At 46.0% G+C, this 26,535-nt stretch overlaps 3 protein-coding genes across 7 annotated transcripts in view; 2 read left to right on the forward strand and 1 right to left on the reverse strand.

Moving 5' to 3' along the window:
• Positions 1–26,535, reverse strand: part of LOC135911931 (neprilysin-1-like) — a 220,352-nt gene that overhangs the window by 112,169 nt on the left and 81,648 nt on the right. The gene's annotated exons all lie outside the window — the stretch shown is intronic.
• LOC135911914 (uncharacterized) lies at positions 14–1,229 on the forward strand. The gene has a single exon (XM_065444262.2). The coding sequence runs from the start codon at positions 30–32 to the stop codon at positions 1,227–1,229; it is 1,200 nt and encodes a 399-aa protein (XP_065300334.2). The 5' UTR covers positions 14–29.
• The window catches only part of LOC135911930 (cholecystokinin receptor type A-like), a 463,919-nt gene continuing 447,327 nt past the window's right edge, over positions 9,944–26,535 (forward strand). The window contains exon 1 of the mRNA XM_070525689.1: positions 9,944–10,692. The gene's annotated coding sequence lies outside the window, so the exon portion shown is untranslated. The remainder of the gene's footprint in view (positions 10,693–26,535) is intronic.

Raw genomic sequence — 26,535 nt, forward strand, 5'->3', positions numbered from 1 at the left:
CTCCGGCTACCGTTCGGTACGGACGTCGAATGTCGCGCTCCGTAGGGGCGGTGTTTGCGGCTATGCCAAGCCGCGGAAACAGGATGCCTGCGTCCGTTGAACAGGAATACCATGTTGTTTTGCCACCACTGCCTACAGGTTCGTGTGTTTTAAACACAGTTTTTCTTCATGGTGACGTGAAAGCGAGGCCATTCCGTGTCGAAGATTTTCGCGACACGCTGGCTCATCTGAAATTGCTCCCCGAGGTGGTCGCCTTGGGGGCTTTCCAGATGAACCACGTCTGGGCGGTGACGTTCGAGAGTGCAGAGGCGACAAAGAAAATGCTGAAGTATACGGAAGTTCAAGTCAAGGAACGACGATGTTTGGTTGTGGATCCACACAACCGAGATGTCCGGGTTAAACTCCACTGGTTGCTGCACAATGTGCACGACGAAGACGTACACGCGGCGTTTGCTCCATACGGGAAAGTCAACGACGTCCAGAAAGAGCAATGGCGTGTACCAGGCATCACGGACAAAGGGTCGTCTATGCGTACAGTGACCCTCAAGCTGAAGCCAGGTGTGACACGTGATGATCTACCGCATCAGCTACGAGTAGCAGGCATAATGGCGCTAGTGGTCGTGCCAGGTCGTGCTCCACTGTGCCTTCGGTGCAACCGTACGGGGCACATCAGGCGCGAGTGCCGCGTGCCACGTTGCTCTGTGTGTCAACGCTTCGGCCACGAAGAAAGTCAGTGCGTGCGCACGTATGCAAACGTTGCGGGGCCATCGAGAAGTGAGGAAGTCGTCAACGAGCACCTCATGGACGAAGTCGACGCAGAGGAAAGTGCTAGTGCGTCGAGACCGTCTCTGGCGCCACTTTCAAAGAAAGACCCAGCCATAAATTCTACGAAACAAGATGTAGATCAGGTTGCGAGTGAAGCCATACCGACATCTGGAAAGACAACATCAGCTAAGGACGCTGAAACAAGTAATGACGCAAGTACAAGCAAGCAACCCTCCGTAGCAACGAGTGAGGACGATTCAAGCGTAATGGACACTACGGAAACCAGCAAAGCAGCGGCAGCGGCCAAAAGAACGCACGAAGAAAGTACCGGCGAAGAGCAGAATGCGAGCACTCAAAGTGTGGGCGAACCACCTGTGAAGACAGCAACTGGTCGGAGGCCAACCTTTAGACCAACGCCAACCATACCGCCGGACAGAAAGGCGGCGGCGACACAGCGGACTTAACTGGTCGTGCGTTCGCGTGTTTTTGCCCGTGCCGGGAGGGGGGGGGGGGGAGGATCGGGGGTGGTGGAAAATGCTGCTACTTCTGATCTGCCAATGGAAGACCAGTCAACAGTGCAGGCTGAATGCAGACTCGCCACGGTAATGTGAGTGATCCTTCGTCACTGACGAGACTGCAAATTTATTGGTATCTATCGGGCTTGATCTCTTCACCGTAGAAATGGCGATACGCATTGAAACACCCTTACGCGTAGGCACGATTAACGTGCGGGGACTTACGGCAAAGAAGAAGCAGTACCAGCTTAATCGCCTGTTCATCGAAAATAATCTGGACATTATTGCTGTACAAGAGACAAAAATAGAAACTGAGGAAGGGACCGAACGCCTAGTCCAAACGTTCATGTCTAGATATTATGTGTGCGTTTCTCATGATGTTGGTAGAGCAGGGGGCTGTGTGCTCTTTCTACGCAATAATATTGGTATAAATGTGGAAAATGTATTTAGTGATGATTCCGGGCGTATTATAATGTGCGATTTTATGTTTTGCAATATCAAGTTCCGCGCTATCTGTGTTTACGCGCCGAATAGAATAGCCGAGCGCAAGGTTTTTTTTGAAAGCGTGGAATGTCACTTGAGGTGTGAGAGAACCATGGTCATGATGGGAGATTTCAACTGTGTCTGCAAAGTGGAAGACAGAGCCCGTAATCTGTCTCGTCTCGAAGGCAGTGCGCTCCTCTTGGCAGCACTCGTTGAAGAACATAATTTAGAGGACGTAGGCGACGTTTTAGCCAATAATGATACACCTCGGTTCACTCATTTTCAAGGGGACAGCCATGCCAGACTGGATCGTGTCTATGTTTCTGGGGAAGCGTTGCCATTGTGCAGTGATTATGAAGTCAAACATGTTTTTTTTAGCGACCACAGTTTGGTCCGTTTTTCGCTTGGTCCAAAGAAGCCGTCAAGCTTCAACTGGGGTCTTTGGAAATTCAATGAAAAATTGCTGCAGGACGAAATATTTATTAAAAAAATTCAAGATAGCATTCAAGAGCTGTTATCGGGTGTTCACGGTGACTGCATGGAAAGGTGGGAGTGTTTTAAGCAAGAAACAAAGTTAATAGCCATAGAAAGGTCCAGCGTTTTACACCACCAAGAAAAAAGAAATGAAATAGAATTACAAAGTGAGCTCAACTTTTATTTAAACATGGAAAGCATCCGTCCTGGTTGTTTCGCTAAAGAAATACAGCGAACGAAAGCACAGTTGGAACTTGTCGATAAGGAAAAATATCGGGGCGCAATCATTCGCGCACGCGCAGAACATCTATGGTGCGGAGAACAACCTACAAAGCGCTCGTTTACGGATGAAAAAAGTTATGCCTCACGAAAGGAGATAAATGCGATAACATACCGTAATGAAATAGTACGTGATAAGAAAACCATCCAACTTGCCTTTGTAGATTATTACAGCGAACTCTTAGGACATGAAACGCAATGCGAACAGGGGTTCGAAAATGATTTCTTACACCTTTTGCCAAGTCTAGATGATGAACAACGAAATAGATTAGAAATGCCAATAAGCATCAAGGAAATAGAGCAGGCTATAGATGACCTGAGCCCTGGGAAAACGCCAGGACCTGATGGACTGAGTGGATCATTCTATAAAGCCTTCAAAACAGATATAGCTGCAGCTCTTTATTACGTTATCACAGAAGCCTATGAAAAGCGGGTACTGCCACCGTCATTTCGCGAGAGTCATATTGTCCTGATACCCAAAACTACCGATCCCTCATCGCTCCTATCCGTGCGAGCCTATCGACCAATCAGCTTAACAAACTCAGACTATAAGATATACACTAAAGTTTTGGGCAGAAGGCTACAGAGTATAATAACACAATTGATAGGGCCACATCAAACATGTGGCATTAAGGGGAGGTCAATAGCTACAAACGTACACGTAGCAAGAACAGTACTTGAGCACTGTGATGACTTTTCTGGTAGGGTGGCCATGTTACAATTGGACCTAGAAAAAGCGTTCGATAGAGTGACACACACAATTCTTTTCAATGTTTTGGAGCACGTGAATGTGGGAACAATCTTAACAGAAGGGATCAGAATGTGCTATGCAGGCGTTTCCACAAAGGTAATCGTTAATGGAACACTCTCTCCCAGCATTGCCGTCAGGTCTTCCGTAAGACAGGGATGTGGATTATCGCCTCTACTGTTTGCCCTATATCTCGAGCCACTGTGTCTAAAGATAATAAAAGAGAGCCATGTCCGGGGTTTTAGGGTCGGTTACAGTGAGGTAAAACTGTTAGCATACGCGGATGACGTCGCTGTTTTTTGTGATGACAAGCAAAGTGTAAGCAATGCCGTTAATGTTGTGACAAAGTATTGTAAAATGACGGGGAGTGCGATTAATTGGGGTAAGTCGATAGGGATATGGTATGGACAATGGGAAGACACGCCTTCACTTTTTGGAAAAATGCAGTGGACGAATAAGCCTACCAAGTATCTTGGGGTACCTCTGCAACACCACCAGGACACCAAAGATTATTGGCAAGGAGAGGTCGCAGAAATTAAGGCGAAAACGGCAAGGCTGGGTGGGAGAGAACTATCAATATTCACAAGAGCAACAGTGTGTAATGTGTTTTTGGTGGCCAAAATGTGGTATGTTTTACAAGCATTGTGCGCATCAAGAGTCAGCATACAAAGAATACACCGGCAGTTTGCCATCTTCATTTGGGGTTCCGTATGGGAGCGCTCTAGTCGCACTAATTTGTTCAGAACAGTGAAAACTGGAGGCCTAGGGTTGGTTCATCTCTTTTTAAGACAAGTCGTGTCGAGATTTTTGTTCCTACGTGATCAAAAAGATAAATTCTTGTGCACAGTCCTTCAAAGACGTTTGAGCAACGCGTTGCCTCAATTCGTTGTGTCCTCCGATTGCACCACAGGACCTAGGCTCAGAGGCTTCCTGCGAGAAGTCGTATTAGCCTTTGACTTCCTACATACGCGCTTTTCATTGAATTACCTTGCATCTGTTAAACGGAAAAGACTGTACAAAGATTTACTTGATGTATCATTGCCTGCGCCTGTCTATCGTTCTATGTACCGCGTTGAATCCAGTGGAAGAAATGTGCTCAAGCGAGTGAAGCGGATGCCGATACGGTCATCCGCAAAAACCTTTTTCTTCCAATTACACAGTGGAACGCTCCCAGTGAAGCCATGGCTAAGAGAAAGGGGAATCTTTGTGCCATGGTCTGTAAACTGCTCAAGATGCAGGCAACCAGAGACGATTGAGCATATCTTTCTTGATTGTTCAGATGCAATGTTCTTGTGGGACATCCTACAAAGAACGTTGAAAAAGGAATTACCGATAACACCGTACGGCATCCGCTTCTTGCCAACTGAGAACGCAGATATGCCATGTGACATGTTTATGGCAATATGTTTACATAGCCTGTGGAAAACAAGAATGGATGAGCGCCATGAGAGGCTTGTTATTCATCCTGCGAGAGAGCATTTCATTGAAAGCGTGCTATATCTGCGTGAAGCTTATAGAACGAGAACAGAACCACCCGAATGGATGCATATATTGGATGAACTAGCGGTAGTAAAGTGTTTTTAACTATTCGCAAGGGCCCAAGACGGTCATTGCTTTTACCATTATGAAGTGTATCTGTTTATGCCGTATGTGTACGTCGAAGACCGGCAATAAAGAAAAAAAAAAAACTCGTGGCTCAGTGGTAGCGCCTCCGTCTCGCACTCCGGAGACCCTGGTTCGATTCCCACCCAGCCCATCCTGCAAGTTGTTTTTTATTCATGAAGTGCCTGCTGGGATTTATCGCTCACGGCCATCGCCGACGGCGCCGACACCGACGCCGACGACACCGGCTTTTCTGCGACACGAGCTCCTTAACGCTGTCGCGTTAATAATCTTGAGCAAACTGAAAGCACACAATCGTTTACAGACGCTATCTCTTTACCGAATACGTACAGTGAACGCCACTGCGCGCGGTCGCCGCGATGAAGTCTCCCGAACCGGCTTCTTGCGTGAAAGGTAGGTAAACGCTGAGAGCAAGCTATGTGAAATATGTTCTCATAGCGTCTGTATAACTAAATGGAGCGTAATAGAACGAAGCCTCAATGCAGCGATCGCGTAGATTCGCAGCGACCGACTGCGCGTCTGCATGCTTGTCCGCGCACTGTTGCGTGTCCGCGCACCGTGCCATGAGCTTTAGGCCGCAGAATAGGAGCATTTGACTGTATGCAAGCAACCATTGTTGCGTGGATGCTATCAGGGCTGTTCAAAAATAACTTCACTGTAGAGACTTCGACGCCTACGGGGACTGTGATGTGCCGTCGCGAAGATTCAATCTTTTTTTTTCTTCTAAATTATTTGACCTTTCAATATTATTTTTCGAGTTGCATCGCACTGCATGTTTATCGGTGTTCTCAACGTGCCATTTCCCGCTGCTCCTTTTTTTGTGTAATCCGCTGCATTAATTCATAACGCAAACATGACCATATGCCATGATTTTTTTTAATGTGCTTCTTACTGTTGCCTTTCCACTCCACTGAACTTGCCAGTATCTATAGCATCGACAAGTTCATAGACCAAACCGTCATGACATTAGTCGGGCAGCCGACTCGGGCGAGCGTCTCAGTGCGCGTTTTCCGAACATCGCAGACCCGGCGCCGTAGCAGAAATCTTCCTCGCGTCTGTGCTTGCTGCATACCCGAGTTGTAGCCGATGACTGTTTGCCGGTTTTATGTTTCGCGAGCCAAGCTTCACGCAGATTCTTGTCCTGCGGCTACGTGTGAATAAGGCTGACACCGGCCTCCGTTGAGTGCGTTCGGCCCTGCGGCACCGAGCAGTAGCCTACCATGTTGCGCGCTTTCAAAGGCAGCCACTACCTTTTGTAGTGCTTTCAAGCGTTGTAAAGGAGACACTCAAAGCGGGAAAATTTCGCCACTAAATGAGGACCGCAGCGTACGAGGGAATTTAAACTCGTTTTCAGCTCGCTTCGGCGCTCCCGAAGCAGCCGACGCGGCCGCTATGTCCACGTGATCCCTCCTAGCACGTCACGCCGACGGTGGCGCCAGCTTTTTCAGTGGTGGAGCTCGAGGCCAATGCACTGTACAGCGACAATCGCTCTTCGTTATGCTTAACCAGTTGGACGACACGCCTCGGTCGGAGGAGAGTGCTTTTTCAGCATATACGAAAATTATCATTGCATCAGAAACACATGCAGGTGCAAACTGCGGCTTGTAGCGATCCATCGGCCGGCGTTATTGCGTCTGACTGGAGGATCCTCCAAGTTCTTGTTTTCCCCATCTTGCGCTCTCTTTCCCCTCCTTCAATTCCTACTTTACCCACCCAAGTGAAGAGTAGAAAGCTAACTCGCATCTGATTGACCTCCCTGCCTTTCCACTCTCTATATTGCTATCATATATGACCTGGCATTTAAACACACAGGAAAGCTTCGTTACCTTGGCTATAATTCTTCCCTCACTTAAGTTTTTCAACACGCTTTAAATACTACGTACAAAACGGAGATGCGAGTGTCGTTCACGCTATTCCTCAGCTCTTCTCTTACCAATTGATGCATTTCTTTATATAAACTTAGCACGTAAACGACTCTTGATGAGCTCCAGATATCTATACTCTACCAACCAGTATATTGCGTGCAGCGTTTAGTTTCGGAAGCGACGTAGTATTTACCACAAGAGACGACAAGATTACTATCACGTCGGAAGTAATATATTGGCTGACCTCTCAGAAATGGAAAAAAAAAAGATTCGACCTCTTATTCCCAGGTGCACTAATCCGGCCCCACCGAGACGCACTACACACTTCATTAGTATGATTTCATCAAACAAAAACATTACAGTAATTGACAGAGCAAAGCCGCGCAAGGAATTTCGCCCCATTGTTGGATTTTTATGGCGAAAGCCTTTCGAGGCTCACGGTGAAGTTTGTGTCCCCAAACCCGACTGCCGGAATGTCCGCCGAAGCATCATCACGCCATATGAAGACAGATTAAAGAATGAAAAACGATTGGTAGTGACAGTTAGTTAATGATAACGTTATATTGGGTATTGGTACAAGTCAATAATGAGTAGTAATGATGCCAACTGAGGACTTGTAATCACTACTAATGACTCCAAATTGACCAATATGTCTAACGACGACTCGCAATGACCAAAATCGATTACAAATGAGTAAAAATGATCATTAGTGAGCAGCAGCGACTAATAATGGCTACGAAATGACCAATATGTCTGACGACAGGTGGAGCGTTCATTTTTCCGGGGGGTAGGGAGCTGGGGCCCGACCAGCTATCCGGACCCCCCTTTCCCCCATATATGTTTCTTGTACTGGAAACTTCGTGTGAGCTCGAAGAGTTCAGCGCTGAAGTCACGGCCTTATATATATGAGCGTAGACAAGACCTCATAGTCCTCTCGGTGGTGTACTCTTCCTTCGTGTAATTGTTGCATACATGGCTATCACTAATACTGATTCGCCTTTCCGGCGAAATTGCAGCCTCTCTCACTCTCTGTCTCGTGAGTCCAAGTATAAGCGCTGCTGCGCACGACTGCTGTTCATTCTAATTTCAAGTGAATCCAGCTTGGCCTTATTTTGGTTACTGAGTGAATTATACAGTGTTCTCCAATTATCATGCACTAAGACTTAAAGAAAAGAGCAGTTGCGTTACTCCAAGAAAACTTAGTGCATATTGTTTCCAGTGCAGTGGAGTAGCTGCCAGTAATTCTTTCGTTATTGAGATCTATTTCAGTAATTGCAACTAACTACTGTCCTATTTTCAAAGCCTCAATGAAGCATTGTAGGCACCCAAAAACGACATGAAAATGTGGTGTTTACAGCGACGTACTAATTGCGTATAATTATTTCCGACGGTCACAGAAACCTCAAGAAGTATGAAAATACTGCGTAAGTGCGCTCCCACCCGCATTATAAAGCACCGCCCTCTGATAAAGCTGATCGATAAGCTGATTGAAACTGTATTGCTTGTCCCAAACCCGAAAAGCGAGCCCATCATCTCGATAATATCACGGAAGGAGCACCAACAGTAGGTTTCGCGGCTTCGCAGCTATTTCTTCCTCTCATTTGTACTTCACACTCATTATTAGTCTCTCAAGGCTGATTGATCACATTAATAACAAAAGCATCTTGATAACGCGGCCAAATTAAGCGCCGCTCTGACCATGCACGAAATGCACACGAATAGACATAATATGTCTCAAAATGAGGGCATTGCTCGCACCGCATCTAAAGAGTGCGTGCGAAGCTATATTTCGCGCCAGACTTGCTTCGGGCCAAAGCCAAATTACAGTGACCCTTTTATTTTTCATGAAAGTGTATACATACTGCAAGAACAGGTTTGTGTGAATAAATACAAACTAAATAGACCGCGAAGCGATCAACGTGTAGAGAAATATGCGTTCAAGAAAGTAAATATACGACTTCTAAATGAGCCGAATTGGCATTCAGGAGGTCTGCACAAAAAATTTAATATAGAAAATGGAAAAGACACGTCAGCTTTTATTATGCCCTGTGCAGAGTACTGACCGGTTGGACAATCATCCACTATCAGAACGCAAAGCTTTAGGTCAGTACTCCCACAGAACATCCACGCCGAAGGCCTTGCTTGCGTTGTTTAGGTTTCTGCGGTCTGCGGGGCTTCACGATGGACTCTAAGAACGCCGCCCCCTACCGCTCTGGAGTGTACGCGGTTTTTTCGTGCTCGTCTATATTTCTGTCTGTCTCCTCCTTCTCCTCTTTTTCTTTTTTATCCCCCTTCTCCATGTGCAGGGTAGCCAGCCGGAACTGCCTCTGATTGACCTCCCTGCCTTTCTATGCATCCTTCTCTCTCTCTCTCTCTCTCTCTCTCGCTAAGGTCCGTTGACCACCAGCCTAGAGGACGTGTTTGAATAGGTCTCCTTTTACCACTTTTTTTTATTGCGATAAAGACTTGCCCTTAAGGCATAATTCTTGGTGCGTCTACTCAGCACTGTGTCCGTTTTATCACATCTTCAGTGGCTTTGTTGATGACCGATGCCGGAGTTCTACGGCAGACATCCGTTACCCTTGCCTTGAACTTATCTGACGTGTGTCTGGATCATGTAAGCCTGATCTTTCACATCACGCCAAAGCAAGAAATCGAGTAGAGATAGCTCAGGTGACCTAGCCGGCCAATACACTGGTCCGTGGACTTCCAATTTATTGCGCATGAAAAGTCGCATCCAGCTAGTTTCGTGCTCGGCTGCTGCTATGTGCTGGTGTCCCATCTTGCCGATACCAAAGAAGTGGAAGACGTTACAGCGGGACTTCGCTGAGAAACCCATCCACCACTCTATCAAGGATTTCCTTCATCTAACGCTGTCCAGTGGGTGATCGAAGAAGATGGGACCGATTATAGCACCAGCGTAAATTGCGAACCACGCATTGAGCGACCATTGGTACTTGTGCCTGCTACATCGGGATGATGTCATGGCAGATACGGCAGCACTTATTGCCGCAACTAAACGAGAAAGCACACTCTTACCAAATTCTTTACACGAGACCAGCTTCCAGGTGAACCTGTCAAAGATTTCACAATTACCATTCGTGAGAAAGAAGACACATGTAATTTTGGCGCAACATGCTGCGAGATCGCATCGTCTGTGGGCTGCAAAGCGCAGGAGGGCGTCGACAGTTGCTTGCGAAGCCGCAGCTGACGAGGAGTGAAGCAGAAATCGTCCTATCCGCCGAAAATGGCAGAAGGGAGCGTGCAGCAGATAATGAGCGACACCGCTGAAGGAAGCGTACATGCGATGGGAGGACAGTCTTATCGCCCAAGAAACCGGCCACGGTTTATTTCGTGAGACCGCGGCGGAGCGAAAGGGCATGAACCAGAGCATTGCCGGTTCCATTTGGCAACGTGATTCAAGTGCCAACAGCGGGGTCATATCGCCCGAGCCTGCTCCCGTCGGGAGACAGAGTTCATTGAAGGGCCACCAGGGCTGCCGCGCCAGGTATACATAGGCTATCGTCTCGGGAGGTGGACACAACTGTGGGCACGCACGGTATATTCGCGTTGGAAGCAGCGAACAGTCATGTCAGACACGCCGGCATCACGCAACCCATTGTGCGCACGTTGAATTGTGGGGGCGTTCCGGTGAACATGCAGGTCGATACAGGGACACTGGTGTCGGTGATCACGTGGCCCACCTATAAGCAAAGCAAAACAGTGTGGCCCAAGCTGCGTGGTTCGCCGTTGAAACTGACTTGCTTCCTGGGAAGGCTTTTTGTTCGTGGACAATTCAACCTTAAGGTTTCATGCGGAAACCGGTCGACGGACGGATCCCTGCCAGTCCTCGGTTGCTACGGCCCCAGCCTGTGCGGGCCCGACCTGGTCCAGGCGTTCAACATGCTTCAGGCGCCAGTAATGAACGTGAAAGCGACAGGTGAGCGAATGCCTTTCGTCGGGATGAACGATGGTAACGCGCACCGTTCGGTAACAGAATTCGCTGACGTGTTCGCGCCAGGCCTAGGTCTTATCAGGGTCCGTAAGACCACCCCCATGGATCACTAGACTTAGTTGAAGGTACGCCGACTGTCGTTTTCTAGGGAATAGTTCTGATGATCATCGGTTTAATATTGAGTCCATCTGTAGTTGGTCACACCGTTCATCACAAATATTTCCTGCACATTTAGTGTCGGTGTAACTTCAACTACGTCAACGGATCCTTGGGGTGATGTTATGTACAACTGTTTTCTTCGCGCTCATTCTCTATCCTGCAGGTCAGATCTGAAGGTAGGTCCGATATTCTCTGCAAAAACGCTGCCGAACACGATAGCATGGCGGCCCACACAGTGGTAGCGGTTCGCGAGAGTGGTGACCCGGTATCGTGCTGAACCGGTAAAAAGACAAGTGTAACTGAGGCAGAAGTTTCCATTGTTTTAGCAATAACACAAAAAGTACAAGTCGTGATTATTAGTGACTCTAAGGCAGCCACCAAGGATTTTGATATCGGCAGTATCTTTGCTGCGACTGCCAAAATTCTGAGGGGAGGACAAGTACTCGCTGTGGAAATCTCACTCATGTGAGATTTACACAGGCGCATGCGACCACCCGAGGACTTACTTTCCGGTTTAGCTCCACTGACTCGCCGCCTCTACGCGAGAAACCGCTCCTTACGGGTGACTTACTAAGCACAATCCAGGAAATCATTTCTCACTGTAAGCTCGGTCGTAAGACCTACCAGCGGTGGATAAACAGCTCAGCAAAAAAGAGAAAGTCATGTGGAAGAAAATGCAAACTTGGGTGTATCCAACCCCTCAGCTGTATGGCATCCGAAGGTATTCAATCCTAGATTTACGCACTCCAATAGCATTGCAGATCTAGTCCACATGGTCTGGACCTGCCCTTCCTAAAACGAACGGAATAGAAATGTAGAACCTTGGGAGACCTTATTACTCAACCACGAAGCAGAAGAGCGACGCAATGTCAACGGTTTCGTCCTGACAGCCGCCAAGTCCCAAGGGATTCCGGCCGACGGTTAAGGGAATGAATAGGGGTTGAGGCCTCTTCACCCGTCATTTTTGACGGGTGCAAACAGAGTTATTTTTCTCTCGCTGTCTGGTGATAAAGTAGAGCGAAGCATGTTTTCCACACAGCTGTTTACGAGAGGAAACCATCTCGCTGCATTTGAAGGATTCTCAAACTGCTGTATTTGATAAAATATTATCGTTCCGTGCTGTCTGACGTTGTCGTTAAGATAACAATACGAAACTACGGCAGCAGAAATTCAGAAAATAATTCAACTTTATTCGCCGTGCAATGTCTCTTATTACTATTACTTATGCAAACATGTAGAAACACCATAAAGGAAGAAAGAGAAGCTGCCTTAAAATTGTTTCCTAAAATGTTTAGGCCTCCGTAATGAACGCATGACGCTGAAAGTTGTGAAAGAGTGAATGTTCCAGCCAAGACCTTTGCGACGCATGTGGCTCAAGAAAGAAATGAAAAAAAAATCGCTCTCTCTACGGTGCAATCGCAGACTGAAACTGCCAGCTCTGTTTTTTTCTGAGTTTGCTTTACTTCTTGCTCTGGGCGACTGAAAAACGCACGCTAATTTAGCCCGTGTCAGTTTCAAGTTTATGCGAATGGACTCATCAGGGCTTGCGTCTCTCATATTACACGAATGCACGATTGTGCACATCGAAGGTTTTCTCCCTGCTACGAAATAAACCTACACATTTGTAAGTGAAAGCCCGTGCCAATTTAGGTGACTCCTAGTGACTTGCCTCATCAATAAAGTTTTTTCTCTTTTTGAGTAGCCGCGTAGAGAGGATTCACAGACAGACAAAAAGTGGCTGAAGAAGGCGAAGTTATTCGCAATAAAATTTCACGCTTTATTTCGAATGCGCAGTTGGTCCAGGAATATGTTCTCGTCTGGTTATCTTTTAGTAAGCAACAACAAGTGATCGAGTATCTTGGCAACTTACTACTGCGTAGGAGCGACACTTGCAGTCCGCATTGTCAAACACAGGAATGCTTTTTCAGAGTAATCTGCCCACAGCTGTTACAAAAATGCCTGAACTCCATGCACCTAGTGCGAAAGACCTCAAAGGCGCGAACATCTCTTTAATGTTGTATAAGACGTTTTCATTTGCTTGGCACTCGAGCGGGCACACGATGCCAACGTCAAGAACGAAAGTGTAATTGCAGGTCGAAAAAAATTACAGGCTCTCTTAAGATCTCGCTTAAGAGGTGAATGGCGAAAGCCTAGTCTTCGTCCTCTTATCATTCGCCTCTTTCTCTTTGCCTCTTCTCTTTCTCTTCTTTCTTTTAGTCCTTACTGCTCACTACTAAGCATTTTTAGTCATTCGTAATCAATTGTGGTCACTACAAGCCGTCGTTAAACATGTTGATCATATCAGTCATTAGTATTCATTAAAAGTCATTTCAGTCATTATTAATCATTACTAGTCATTACTAAGCATTTTAGTCATTTCTAATCAATTGTAGTCGTTACAAGTTGTCGTTAGACATATTGGTCATCTCGTAGTCATTAGTAGTCATCATTGGTCATTACGAGTCCTTATTATCCTCTACCAATCTCTATTATAACATTATCATTCACTAACTGTCACTACGAATCATTTTTCAGTCTTTAATCTGTCTTTAATCTGTCCTCATATGGCGCGATGACGCTTCGGCGAACAGTCCGATGGTAGGTCTGCTGACACAAAGTTCACCATGAGCCTAGAAAGGCTTTCGCCTTTAAAGTACCCAGGCGATGAATCTAACGACGGGAGAACACTGGGTCCTGCCAAAAGGAAATTGTGTGACATGTGCAGCATTTGTCACAGGAGCACTTTGTCCACAGAAAACACAAACTCCACCCCCTTCTGTTTCACCGGAAAGAATGCCGCACACAAAAGGCGAACAATGGGGAACAAGAAGGGGAGAAGGGCACCCATCGCAGCAATCCTCGTGTAGAAAACTACAGGGCAAAAGGATTTCTATCGAGAGGGCCGGTGATCTTTGTTTTGTAAGCAAGAAAAAGACGGGTGCTTTACGAAGGAAAAGAAACCTTCATCACAAACAGAAGCTTCAAACGTAGACCTTAAGGAATCAGAATATCGCGCAGAAAAATAAAGAAAAAGTCTTCGCCCATGCCACAAAGGCTCACTGGTTGTGATGTTCTGCTGCTGAATTGCGACAGTGCTGAATAAGACAGGGCCAAAAGGAGCGGCATCAGATCATAGCAATCATATCCGGTCTGTTCAAACGAAGCAACTTGCACGTTTCTGTATTATATATTCATGTCTATCTCATTCAACTATCTGATTAAAAATTTTTTTCCGAGATTTGTATTCGAACTTGTTAACCCGATTTGTGAAAAATACAGGTCCAATTGTCTATTGACACCTGCACGAGAAAATCAGGAGGCGCTTCTTTCTAGATGAACGGCTCTTTGGAGTAATTACACAAAGAAGGAATGGAGCATTCTGAGCATCCTGCTTTGGTGAAACCATTTTTTCTCGTTCAGTTGGCATCTCAGTCTCAGTTCTTTCGCGAAGTTCGGAATTTATAGCACCATACGCCCGTTCAGCTGGGCCAACTAAAACATTCTCGTTACCGATAAGAACCATGCCGAAGGTATAAGAAATACGCTTTTATATACCATTTAATAAATATACGTTTCCAATACCCTAAGGCCTTCCAGACTGTTGTAAGGTTGGAGACCTAGATGTGCGATAGAATACTACATGATAAAAAATACATCTTGTTTATGTCGCATAAAATGACAGAAACAGCAATCCTAAATTGGTGTGTAATGTAGATACAAGAATCTAAGTCTACAAATACTTCAGGGCCAACATAGTTCCAGTATACGCTCGTTCTCAAAAGAAAATAATGCTTAAAAGGCATCAACTCCATACGAATAGGGCATAAAAGCGTCAGAGTAATTATTGCAGGGAAACACTGTTCCGTTGCCTAGCTGCTCTTTTTCCGCGTAGACGCGCTGATCACTCTGTGTACGGTATCCGGCAAAGCAAGGAAGAACGCATCTGTGCCTTTATTATCAAGCGCGTGCCTTTGACGCCAATTCCTCATTATAATTATGATGATTGTAAGGATGATGATGATCCTTGAAAACACGGCATGCGACCAGAATGGGGAATTGCCCAAGAATGTGGTGTTTGTATATGCACAAAGTTTAGGAAATTGGACGCTGTAAACAACCATGAAAAGAAAAATGATACTTGTAACGTTAAAACACTGCAAGACAGGGGTTAGGGCAAGCGAAGACAGCGATGCGAAAGAGAACGGTGATGTCTAGCGAGCAAACAGGTGCCGCTGATATTGTAGTCAACATTAAGAATAAATATAGTTGGTTAGGACGTATAGTGCGTAGGGCAAGATAACCGTGCTCTGTTACATTTGAAGGATGGCCGCCAAAGGAAGTGTAGTCGTGGACGGCAATGAACTGGTGGTGTCATTAAGTTAGGAAATTTGCAGGTGCAGGTGACACTGTGTCAGATGACACAGGAAAGGCGTAACTGGATATTGCCGTGAGAGGCCTTCATCCTGCAGCGGGTAGTGATGAAGCAAAAATAAAGATATAACTGCAGGAATAAAGAGACTCGGAAAGGTAAAACTATGTACAAACAGCAGCATGATTAACATTAAGACCAGTTGGATGAAAGATTACGTTTAAAAAAATTAAAGATAATAAAAAATATATATAGAAAACACTTTCAAAGTACAACAGAAACAGTAACGGAGCACAATATATCATAATGCTAAACTTTTTCTTGCTTGAATGACCTCCGAAACAGCGCCAAACATACCTCTACGCCTAAATTATTGTGACAATGCTCCAAGCTAGTGTCGGCTCTCCGCCAATAACGAAGCATTTTAAGCAATGCCTAGTACCACGCTGGCTTTTCGCACCATTTAAAAAAATTGTCTCATTAAAGAATGCTTTCTCCAGGCCTTATGTATGCGTATGCAATAAAGAAAGGACATTCCATGTTGAACGTAAATAGCGTATCAGACTTTCACTGCAATATATGGTAACCCACTGATCGCACGACAGGTCTGATACACTCGCAGGGTCCTTTTTTATTTACGAAACACTGTAAGTGAACCTGGCTGTTGAAAACCAGGAAGCGGAGCCGAAGTAGAGAACGTCTTCTTTATTCGACGCTTGCCAAAAAAAACAGCTCAAAAAAATGCAGGCGCGCGCTCGGCTCCACGCTCGCTTCTAACTTCGTCTTCTTCTCTTCTTTTTCGGAGCATAATATTCAACAGCTCCCAGCCGAACAAGTTGCGTATGCTTGTTTCTTTTCAAGACGGAGCTTGTCCAGCAGATTCTAGGTGGTACTGCATCTGTGCCGGTCTCCGCAACGTGTTGCCACTAGAAGTGCGCACTTTGCATGAGCGAACTTTGCCGTCGGCAAAGCCGTCGGCACCATGAGCACTTTGTGTTCGTGGTGGAACCATTGCTGGCATGTCTTCCTGATGGGCGTAGGTGCCGCAGTGGAAGTCGTCGCAGCCACCATTGCTGACGTACTGCTGGTGCATGCATCGGGTGTTATGTGACTGGCCTGCCCTGGCCCCGGCCCAGACAGCATTCCTAGCCCTCTAGGGGTTAAAGGTGGTGGCTGTTGGGGTGAAGGTAATTCCTTTTCAAGGCCTGGCGAGCTGTTGCGGGCGGCCATGGCTTGAGGCTGTCGTGGAAGTGGCATTCGCTCCACCTGGACAACAGGGGCCAGCATGTGGTTGCTGCGTGTTAGTCTTTTCACCCCACTGCTGTGCCTCCCTGACAGTGCGGACCCAGATGAAGCCTTAGCTGTTGACGACGGGCGCCCGGTAGGCCCGCTCGAGTGTCGCAGGGCGGAAGACGATAACGTTGAAGACGACGATGAGGACGACAATGACAAGGAGCTGTGCCCCGAGGACTTCCCTCCACCCGCCGGTTGGAGCACGGACGTGTCAGCAGTGTCGTCACACCTACCAAAGGTGTCGGTGCTCCCATGCCGCTGCTCCAAGTGATTTCGCAGAGCGCGTGGTTTTGTGACTTGGTTACATATTTCACACACAACTAAATAGAAATCATCCCACGCTAGACAAAATCCGAAAAGTCCCGTATCCTCTTTTCTTAATTTTATGGCATCGCTTTCTCTTTTCGCTGTCTCTGCCTCTGTATCGGTTTCTTCGTTTTCTGGACTCTTGAGGCAGATAGTTTCGGTCCAAGAATTCCATGACTGTCCTTGAGTAGCCGACACAATATTGGTGGCCTCCAGTCTGTGAAGATCTTTCAATAGTTTGGCAGTAGAAGGGTACTTGTCTTCTACTAGTTGGAAGCGGTGTAGCAGAGTTGCAGCAAGGAGAAAGGGACTGCTGCAGGCACCAAAAGGAACCCTTGTGATGCGCAGTTCGTTAATATTGGAAGATCCTTCTTCAAACCAGAAGTAACGAAACGCGTCTCGGTCTTGTTCAGCTAGCGATATTTGAAGAAACGCTTTTTCGATATCGGCGGAAATTTTAATCTTGAAGCTGCGAAACTTCAGCCGTAAGTCGATGACGTTGGGGTTCAAATTCGGTCCTGTCCACAAGACGTCGTTGAGTGAATGTGACTCCGTAGCATGAGAAGAGGCGTCGGATACCACCCGTATTTCAGTCGTACTTCTGTCGCGTCGCACTACTGCTCGGTGTGGCATATAGTACGTGAAATGCTCACTCGTACTTTCCATTGTGACCTTCTCAGCGTAGTCTTTGTTATAGTAGCTCCTAATGGCAATGTCATATTCCTTCGGAAGCTCTGGTTCTCGATGTAGTGTTCTCTGCACGGACTCCAGCCTCTTTAACGTGATATCGCGGTTATCTTTAAGCTGGGAACATTTGCTGCGCCACGGCAGTTCAACTTTTTCGCGACCATTGTTTCTAATAGTTGTTTCCACGCAGTTCTTCAGGACGTGTTCGTCATCTTTCGAAAGTCTGTCTTCGTTAGTCTGTCCCAGATTTTCTATTTCCCAGGAAGACCTCAGTTGCTGGGAAACACTGTCTTCCGTTAGGCATATGTTGAAGTTACTTACGGTTTCCTGCTTGTAGAACTTAGGTGGACTTCTGGTATCTCTATGAAGTGTCCATCCTATGACAGTTTCGATGGCGGTCAAGGAGTCGCCCAGTCGATGAATTCTTCCACTGACAAGCTTCCAGTAATAGTCGGCACCTATAAGGACGCTTATTCCAGGCTCAGGTGAGACCTGAACTGCGTTGACGTCAGCCAAACGTAAGTTTTTGCTTTTCAAATTGGCAAGTACATTTGTCTCTGTTAATGCTGACAAGTCATTGCATATTTCGGGAACTTCGATAGCCTCTACTTCAAGTGAGTTTGAGTCGTACTGGCTATGCAGCGTGACTCGTACTCTCCTATAATATTTCCGTGGTGCTGAAACGTTCCCAAATCCTGAGATGGTGAGCTGCTCTTCGGCTAACACAGTGGCTTTCAGCTTCCTAGACAATTCTTCCGTGATGAAGCTGCGTTGACTGCCACCATTAATCAACATTCTTACAAAGCATCTGCTTCCAGTGCCCACAGCCCAAACTTGGGCGGTCTGCAGAAGAACTGTGCACTTTGGCGAATCTGTTTACGAACTGGAAACAGTTGTCTGTGTTTCCGTATTCCTCTGCTTCCATTTCGGGTCGCACATTGTGGTGATATGTCGCCCCTTGCATTTCGCACAGCTTAGTCTCTTCCAGTTTCGGCATTCCTTAGCTTTGTGAAATTGTCTAGCGCAGCGGTAACAGCATCCTAATTTCCGTAGTTTCTGCTTTTTCTCGTCTAATGTTAGTTCCGTTGAGCATACATCCACAGAGTGATCTTTGTCTCCGCATAATATACAATTCTCTGGAGTCGGTTTCACGGTTAGCATAGATGCAGAATCTTGGAAATGCTCAGTAGATTGTCGTTTTGCTGTTGAGGCTTGTTCTCTCTTGTCAGAAGTCATCATTATAGTCAGTTCCCGGCTTCTTACTTCAAGACTCAAGAAGTCTAGAAGACCAGACATTTCATTTAGCCTGTCACTAGTAACGCCTGTATTTATCGAAGACAAGATGCGCTGATTATAACGGAGTACCATTTCTTGCGGAAGATTTTGTATTATAGCAGTTTTCAGAAGAACTCCATATTCTTTTTCTTCGACACCAAGGTTATGCAGGGATCTCACGCGAGTCTGCACTTCTTCATGCAATCTTTGAAGCCCTTCGAAATCTTCGCAAGAACGAACTTTACGTAGGTTTAGAAGGCGACGCATGTGGTCGTTAACAATCAGTGACTTCTGACCGAATCTTTCTTTGAGAAGTTCTATAGCTGTGCTATAGCTCTCGTTAGTTCTCGATAGGCCACTGATGACACCTTCCGCTTTACCCATCAAGTAGCTCCGAAGATATTTCAGTTTGTCTACGTCGGTAATATATCGGTTCTGGTGAATAGTAGACTCAAATTGATCCCAAAATTCCGGCCATTTAATGGGGTCCCCATGAAACTTCGGCACATCGAGCTTCGGTAGCTTAACGTGTGCGCATGCTTGACGAAAGTCATCGTGAGATTCGCGCGTAGTCGTTGGTTGATCGGATAAAATGCGCTCAGTGCGGGATTTCGCGAGGACGATCGATTCTTGATACTGTCCGACGCTGAGAAGCTCATCCTCAAGGTTATCATCGGTAACCTGCTCTTCTACTTTGTTATCAAGGTCCGTAAGCATAGTTTCTTTTATCTTCAATAGATTGAGATGGTCGGTCAGCTCACCATATGGCGTTGGTTCCCTCTGCATAAGAGTTGTCATGACGTTGATGATCCTGGTGACCGCCGCTCGAACGGTAGCACGCTTCCGTCTTAGTCTTTCCATGTCGTCACGTCGGGAATGGTAGGCCTCGTGATGACGTGGATCGTTCTTCGATTCTGTCGCAGCGTCGTCGCGTTGATCGCATCGGTAGGTCGTCCTCTTCAGGTAGCTCGCTTCATCGTTAGGGGTCTTCAACTGTAGGTCTGATATCCTGGTCACGGCACCATATGTTGAAAACCAGGAAGCGGAGCCGAAGTAGAGAACGTCTTCTTTATTCGACGCTTGCCAAGAAAAAAACAGCTCAAAAAAATGCAGGCGCGCGCTCGGCTCCACGCTCGCTTCTAACTTCGTCTTCTTCTCTTCTTTTTCGGAGCATAATATTAAACACTGGCTATATTCAGGCTGTGCCTCTGTAAGTGCCGAAATCGGCGTCCGTGAAAGACATGTGAAATGCACACTGACAAACCCCGGTTTCATGAAATCATTCATATTACGAATCATTATTGAGCGTGTGAAAGCTATGACAACCACAGCAAAAGCCACTCTGTAAGTGCAAAAAGATTATGTGGACTTAATTAACGCTGCCTCAAAGCACGGTGTTACTCGCCCGTCACAGCTGCGCAGTGGCAATGACGTTCTACTACTAAGAGCAAGGCTCGCGCCGTGAGTCACCGCTCCAGCAGCTTCAATTCCGTGGGGCCTAACTGCAAAAACAGTATTGTGTTGTGCTTTGGATGCACGTACAGACACTCAGGTGGTCAAAAGTAAATCTTCAGCCCTGCAGTATGCGCTGTCTCCAATTGCTTTCGCACGCTCAACCATTTCACTCAACATTTTCAAGTTTTTGTTTTGTGATATTAAAGAGCATTGCTTTGTGTACTGTTGACTCCGTGGAGTGTTTACTGAAATACACGATGGTAAATCAAAAAAAAAATTGAACTAACCTATTTCCTACAAAAGGTAAAAGGCACAAAAACAAAGATACTGTCTTTGAGGACAGCATATGTTGCCGATGTTGATACCTCCTTCGTTGGCTACTCCCTGCCAAGTAAAAGCCAAGTTCCACACTACCGATAAGAAATATTAAGATTAGTTTTATCCCTCCTACTTCATCCTAGCCCTGCGGCGAAGTCTTATAATAAACGGCCGTCTTCGCATTCCCCGCTTTCTGCAGCAGAGTGTCACAAAAACTACTTTACGAAATACTATGCATCGTATGTCATGCGTTGCTTGAGCTAACCCCTAAGGCTAATTGGAAACCGTACTTGCAGCTTGTTTACAAGAGTTGTGTTGCATACACCTTAGTCCAGTCTTAGTTCTCAAACACTTGTGCTGAGTGCCTGCGGGTATAATTAGACTAGCATCCGGGACTTTTCTTGGGCAGCGAAACAGCAGCTTGTAGGCCGTGTTTCTAATTGAATCACTTTAACCGCGGCATGTGGCACTTTGGTAAAGAGATAGCGGACGTTAAATCACGGATGCCAACGAAACTTACTTGTCTTGTGCGTCTTGTTCACAAGATGCGAGAGAGCTGACGATTTCCGTACGTCTTCCTACTTCAAGAATATTTGGTACAGAAGGCAATGCCGCTTTTCGAAAGCAAGCCAGGCGTGAACGTGCTGAACAAGAAGAATGTGTCAAATGCAGACACGAGGCATTTCCGCCAAAAAAAAGAAAAGTTAGGCTTACGACAGTAAGGGGTGAAATGCCAGGAAATTGAGTTGCTGCGGCTACAGGATATCTGAGCGCGGCACAAAAATTTTGGCATCGTTATAGATAAATGTCATTGCATACCGACAGGACTACATCGCGAAGTACGACTACGCGACAATACGAATGTCGCTATACAACGATGCATTTTAGTTTTGTTTTTTTTGTCTGTTATTTAGCGATTTATCATCTTTTTCATTTTCGATTGACATGTGCATCGAACACAACGCCACTGATTGCAGTGGCGGCTTCCATGACAATTTAGCGTTTGAATGATGTCCACATTTTCCTCTGCAACATAGCTTCCGCGTCTGATCACATGACGTCTTTCCTTTTTCACAAAAATCTATTTTTCACTCTAGTTTCCGTAGAACTTCGTTTGGGACTAGTTGGTACATAATATTTGAAATTGTTTTGTTGATGTTTAAGCAGTTGTTTAAAAAAAGAAAATCGAAAACCGATAGAGCTTTTCTCTTTCGTTAGTCATGTTGCTAGGTGCTCAATATGAGACAATGCGGGGAAGCTAAAAATAAAGTAACGTGGTTTTAGCTTAAAGAATGTGAACTCCACTTTTACAAAAACAATCTAATGCCACGTGTCTCATACCTTTTTATTTGGTTAATGCATTTACAATAGCAGCGGGCGTCGTCTAAACAGCTGCAAGAGAAAGCACTAAACTATGTCCTAACGGATCTTACACGACATGGAGGCACAACTCCGGCGTTCCTTCATTTCTGGCCATTCGATATGTACAAATCCCGCAAGAACAGTGAGAGCTAACAGCCCTTAACTACGTAAAAAATATGTTTACTTCTTCATTCCATTTAAGCATATGCTTACGTCATTCCTAATAGGATAACCCGATTTCGAGGCAGCAGAAGCACACTACCTTATGCGACCCCCACTTCCGCAACGCAAGCCCAATAGAAAAATTCAGCTGAGCCGCTCGAGGATCAATTTTCTAAATTTCAAAATTTCTGTGAAGAGCAGCTCTTACGTAAGATCTCGCAAAGAACTACTTCTGCTTGCTCTATGTTAATTCTTATTAGCGCAGGTACTCATCTGCTGCATTAATGAAAAAATGGGGAAAAAAACAACTGAAAGACGGAAAACATCACACGGGCTTATACAATTCTTTTATCTGCCTCCTTAGCGCAATCTTTCGTCGTATTTTTCCTTCTGTCTTTCGCATACACACCTTTCAGCATTTTCTGCGCGCACCTCTATCCATAGCTGAATATTTCAGGATGGTATTCGGGTCTTGTCAGCTACCAAATGAAACAACCTTTTGCTAGTAAAAGGAGCCAGCCAGTGTGCTATTAGGTAAGGAGCGACAGGTTGTATACGCCAAACTGGAGTTCCTTATAAATGGGTCACTGAATGAAACTAATGTGCTTTGTGGTTTCTACAATAAGGGGTAAGAATGACACGAATATTTTTCTAGCTTTCAGCAATAGTTATCCCTCCGTGGAGGAGAGTAAATTGCGAGAACGAATTCATAACACGCAGGCTTACCCACCATTCTTGTGACATCTCAGTTATGGCTACCCAAAATGGCTACTCTTATTTTATTTAATTGATGGCTCCCTTTATATCAACATCCAGCAATCCTGCACAAAGGCACTTCTGGAAGTCAGCACTGTACTCTTAGTCATGTATTACCAGCGTGGTTAAATATTTTAATACTTACGGTGGCTTACTTCAGTGCTAAATGCGTCGTTCGCTAGGAAGAAGCCAATATCAAATTCAAGAATCTCGCTGAAAAACAATGTTCCTAAAGCCATGCCGCAATAACATAAGAGAGAAACCACATGAAAACCAGAAAATAAATCACCACCACATCTAAAAACTGAAAGCGTGTGGAGGCCCTTTTACGTTCACTTCCACCGATCGGTTTGAATAGTATACTGCGGTAGAGTGGGGGTGACACAACAGAAATTTAACCTTTTTCATAAACTAGAAGCAGAGACTGAAGCAAATCCTCTTAACAATTGTGAGTAACGTGGGCGTCCGCGCTAGAGGTTGTAACGCAATCGGAACACAGGGGTGAAGGGGACAGCGATGATAAAGTGGCAAAGATAGCTATAGCGTGCGAGACGTTCACAATGCTGTCGCGAAGTGCCTTCTTTCGCCGTGGCCCTTTTGTGCACTTGTGCTTATTAGGACAGAAGGAAAATAATAATGTTTACCAAATAGAAATCACAGAAAGGTGTTTACAGGCACTACCTCGTTGCCTAATGCGTACAGAGAACGCCCGCTGAACGCCCGCGATGGAGTCATCCGAACATGCTTCTGCGCGAAAGGTCGGAAATCGCTGAGAAAGATGTTCTTGTAGTGAGCTGTCCGTGTAACCAAAAGAAACATAACAGAATGAAGCCTCAATGCAGCGATCACGAGCGTTCGCGATGGCCATCTGCGCGTCTGCATGCATGCCGGCGCAAAATGTTTCGCTTTCGCTTCGAGCGCGTTTTCGCACCCTGCCGTGAGAGCTTTAGGCCACAGCATATGAGCATTGGACCGTACGCAAACATCTATTATTGCGTGAACATTGTCTGAACTGTTCGAAAATTATTTCGTAAGTGATATGCACTTAGACGCCTAGGACGGTGACTTGTGATGACCCGTAGTTTAAATATACGTTTCAGTATAATCATTTCTCAAATTGCGTCGCCCCATATGCTTATCGGTCTTCTGAGCACGCCATTACCCAATGCTTCCACTTCTTAAACCAGTACATTTCATTGTTTGCTCCTACACAAGCAAGCGCATATGCCATGCCTCTTTTAATGGTCTTCTTTCCGTTCCCTTCCCATTCCACTGAACTTGCCAGTATATAGCATCAGCAAGTTCATACACCAGTTTCAAAGCATTAGCCGGTCCGCACGCATGGGCGAGTGTCTCTGTGCACGTTTTCTGCTACCCAACAAACATCACTACCCCGACGCCGTATCAGAAGTCTTCCTCGTGGAAGTGCATGCTGCACATCCGAGCTAGAACCGGCAAGCAGCAATCGGCTAAGTGTTTCGAGATTCAAGCTTCACGCAGCTTCATGTCCTGCGGGTACGTGTGAAGCCTGGCATCGGGCTCCGTCTTGTACATCCGGCACTCCGGCACTGAGTAGTAGTCTACAACGTCGGGCGCCTTCAGAGGCAGCCACTACCAATTATGGTGGTTTCAAGCGTCGTCAAGCGCACACCTGAAGCAGGCAAACCTCCCTGCTTAATCAGAACCGCAGCGCTGGTGGGACTTTAAGCTTTCGTTTTCAACTCGCTTCGGCACTTCCGAAGCACCCGATGAGGCCGCGGTGTCCACGTTATCCCTCATACCACATCACGCCAACGGCGGCGCCAGCATCTCCAGTGGTGGAGCTCATTCCCAATATAGAAACTCCTGCTGTTGCAGTATATTCAGGAGCTGATGGATTGGGTGATGCGGGTCATCTTATACATCTCATTTCGTTCGCACCCCTGCTGCCTCTTCCACGATCTCTTGTAGCTGCATGAAGCCGTGCCTTAAGTTGCCCATACTGCAATTCAATAACCAACAACTGTTCTGGATGAAAACGTTAACTTGATGAATTATCGGCTATGACATTTCTCAACATGAGTAGCAATATCAAGGAACAAGTTTCAGATAACTTTCTCGGGCTTTTCCTTGCTCAAGCGGTAGGATTTCCCGCAATATAGGTTGCAGTCCAATCTCTCTTGGGGAAAGTGTTTTCGGGAAGTAACATCATGCACGTGATCACTCCTCTTAGACATAGTGTGTAGGTGTAGCTGAACTATGTGCCATGCACTTCTTGCCAATGACATACTAGCCATAACCCCTGTCTTTGTTCAAAGGCAGCTACACTCTGTCCCACTAAACACAAGAACTTATCCATGAAAGGCACCGGGCTGACAGCGAGATAAGCGGAGGCGAAAATTAGAACTCGCTCTCTCAAAGGCTCCCTCAGCAATTCAACGGCAGTTTTCCACCATCAGACAGAAAATGATTATTTTTTGCTTTTGAGAAGAAAGAACGCAGCTTCATTAATTTTATTCACCGTTCCTTGCGTTACATCTATTCACACTTTTTGAACCATCAGTTGTGTAAGCAACATAAAAAAGCGATTATGGAATTTTGAACGCGTTGTATTGGAACGCATGACAGCACGAACGAGTGGTAGAAGTAATCAAGGAGGTCCGTAACTTGCATTAAAATAAGACTTTGCATCAATTTCTGTACAAACTTTGGACGACTTATTTATGCAGACAAACACGGTCGTAGTATGTCGATTTCCGGTTTCGTCGTTATTCTGAAGCAGACGTTAAACACGGCTTTCTCTCACGATTCCAAGCTGGAATACTGGAGTGTGATCAAGCTGTTTATGCCAGGAAGGGAGTTCCTAAGGTGAAACTTACAATGGAATGGCGAATGCGCACAGCATTGAATGTTGAACAGTGAGTAACTATGAGACGGAACACCGAATTCGATGATAAGCGGCGTTTAGTCGTGACGTTTGCGTTTTATTTATCACGTTGAAATGAAACCGCAAGCTTGCCCTCTGGCCATTTACTCTTATTAAGGACTTCCTTGTGGGACGTGTGCACAACCACTCCTGAAAGCGATTGCTGCGCTCGGTTTCATATTGCTCGAGAGCGCTTTTCCCGTGCTGCAATCACTCGTTGGTGCAACGAGATTTTCCCGCGGCCGTCAGGACGTAGAACATGACCTGAGGCCAGGAAGACACAGAACTCCGATTAGACTGGGACATCCGGCTTGACCTTTCACGAAGCGTTGTTGAATTACGGCATCAACGGGTTCCACGAAACCTATCTTCGCAAACTGGAAACAATACTTAGGGCTCAAGAAAGTAGCTTTCCGAAGCCTATGAAAGTGGTCCTGAACAATTTCTCTCCACTTTTGTGGATTTACCAATAGCACCTAGCAACTGAACGAGTGGTGAACTTGGGCTGCCGCCTTCCAATTACCACCAGAAGAAACGCTGGAGGAGAAAAGTGATTGCCACTGTTTCCCGGGACACAAAAGCGTTCACAAAAATGGGAGACTTGTAAGATAGCCGGAGAGTAACAAGAGAATGGTATGCCAACCTTGTCGCAAAGATGTCTGATGACTCCTGAGTCCACAATGTTCATGTTGTGCAGACTGCCGTTCAGAAGTGCGATTCTGAAGAGTCTGACCACTCATACTACACTTCCAATGTAACCCTGTAATAACCCTAAATCTTA

Source organism: Dermacentor albipictus, chromosome 9, assembly GCF_038994185.2.
Source record: "Dermacentor albipictus isolate Rhodes 1998 colony chromosome 9, USDA_Dalb.pri_finalv2, whole genome shotgun sequence".
In the NCBI taxonomy this organism is placed as follows: Eukaryota; Metazoa; Arthropoda; class Arachnida; order Ixodida; family Ixodidae; genus Dermacentor; species Dermacentor albipictus.

Excerpts from the sequence above, each read along its gene's own strand:
- LOC135911914 (XM_065444262.2), top strand. The coding sequence starts at position 30 with ATGTCGCGCTCCGTAGGGGCGGTGTTTGCGGCTATGCCAAGCCGCGGA.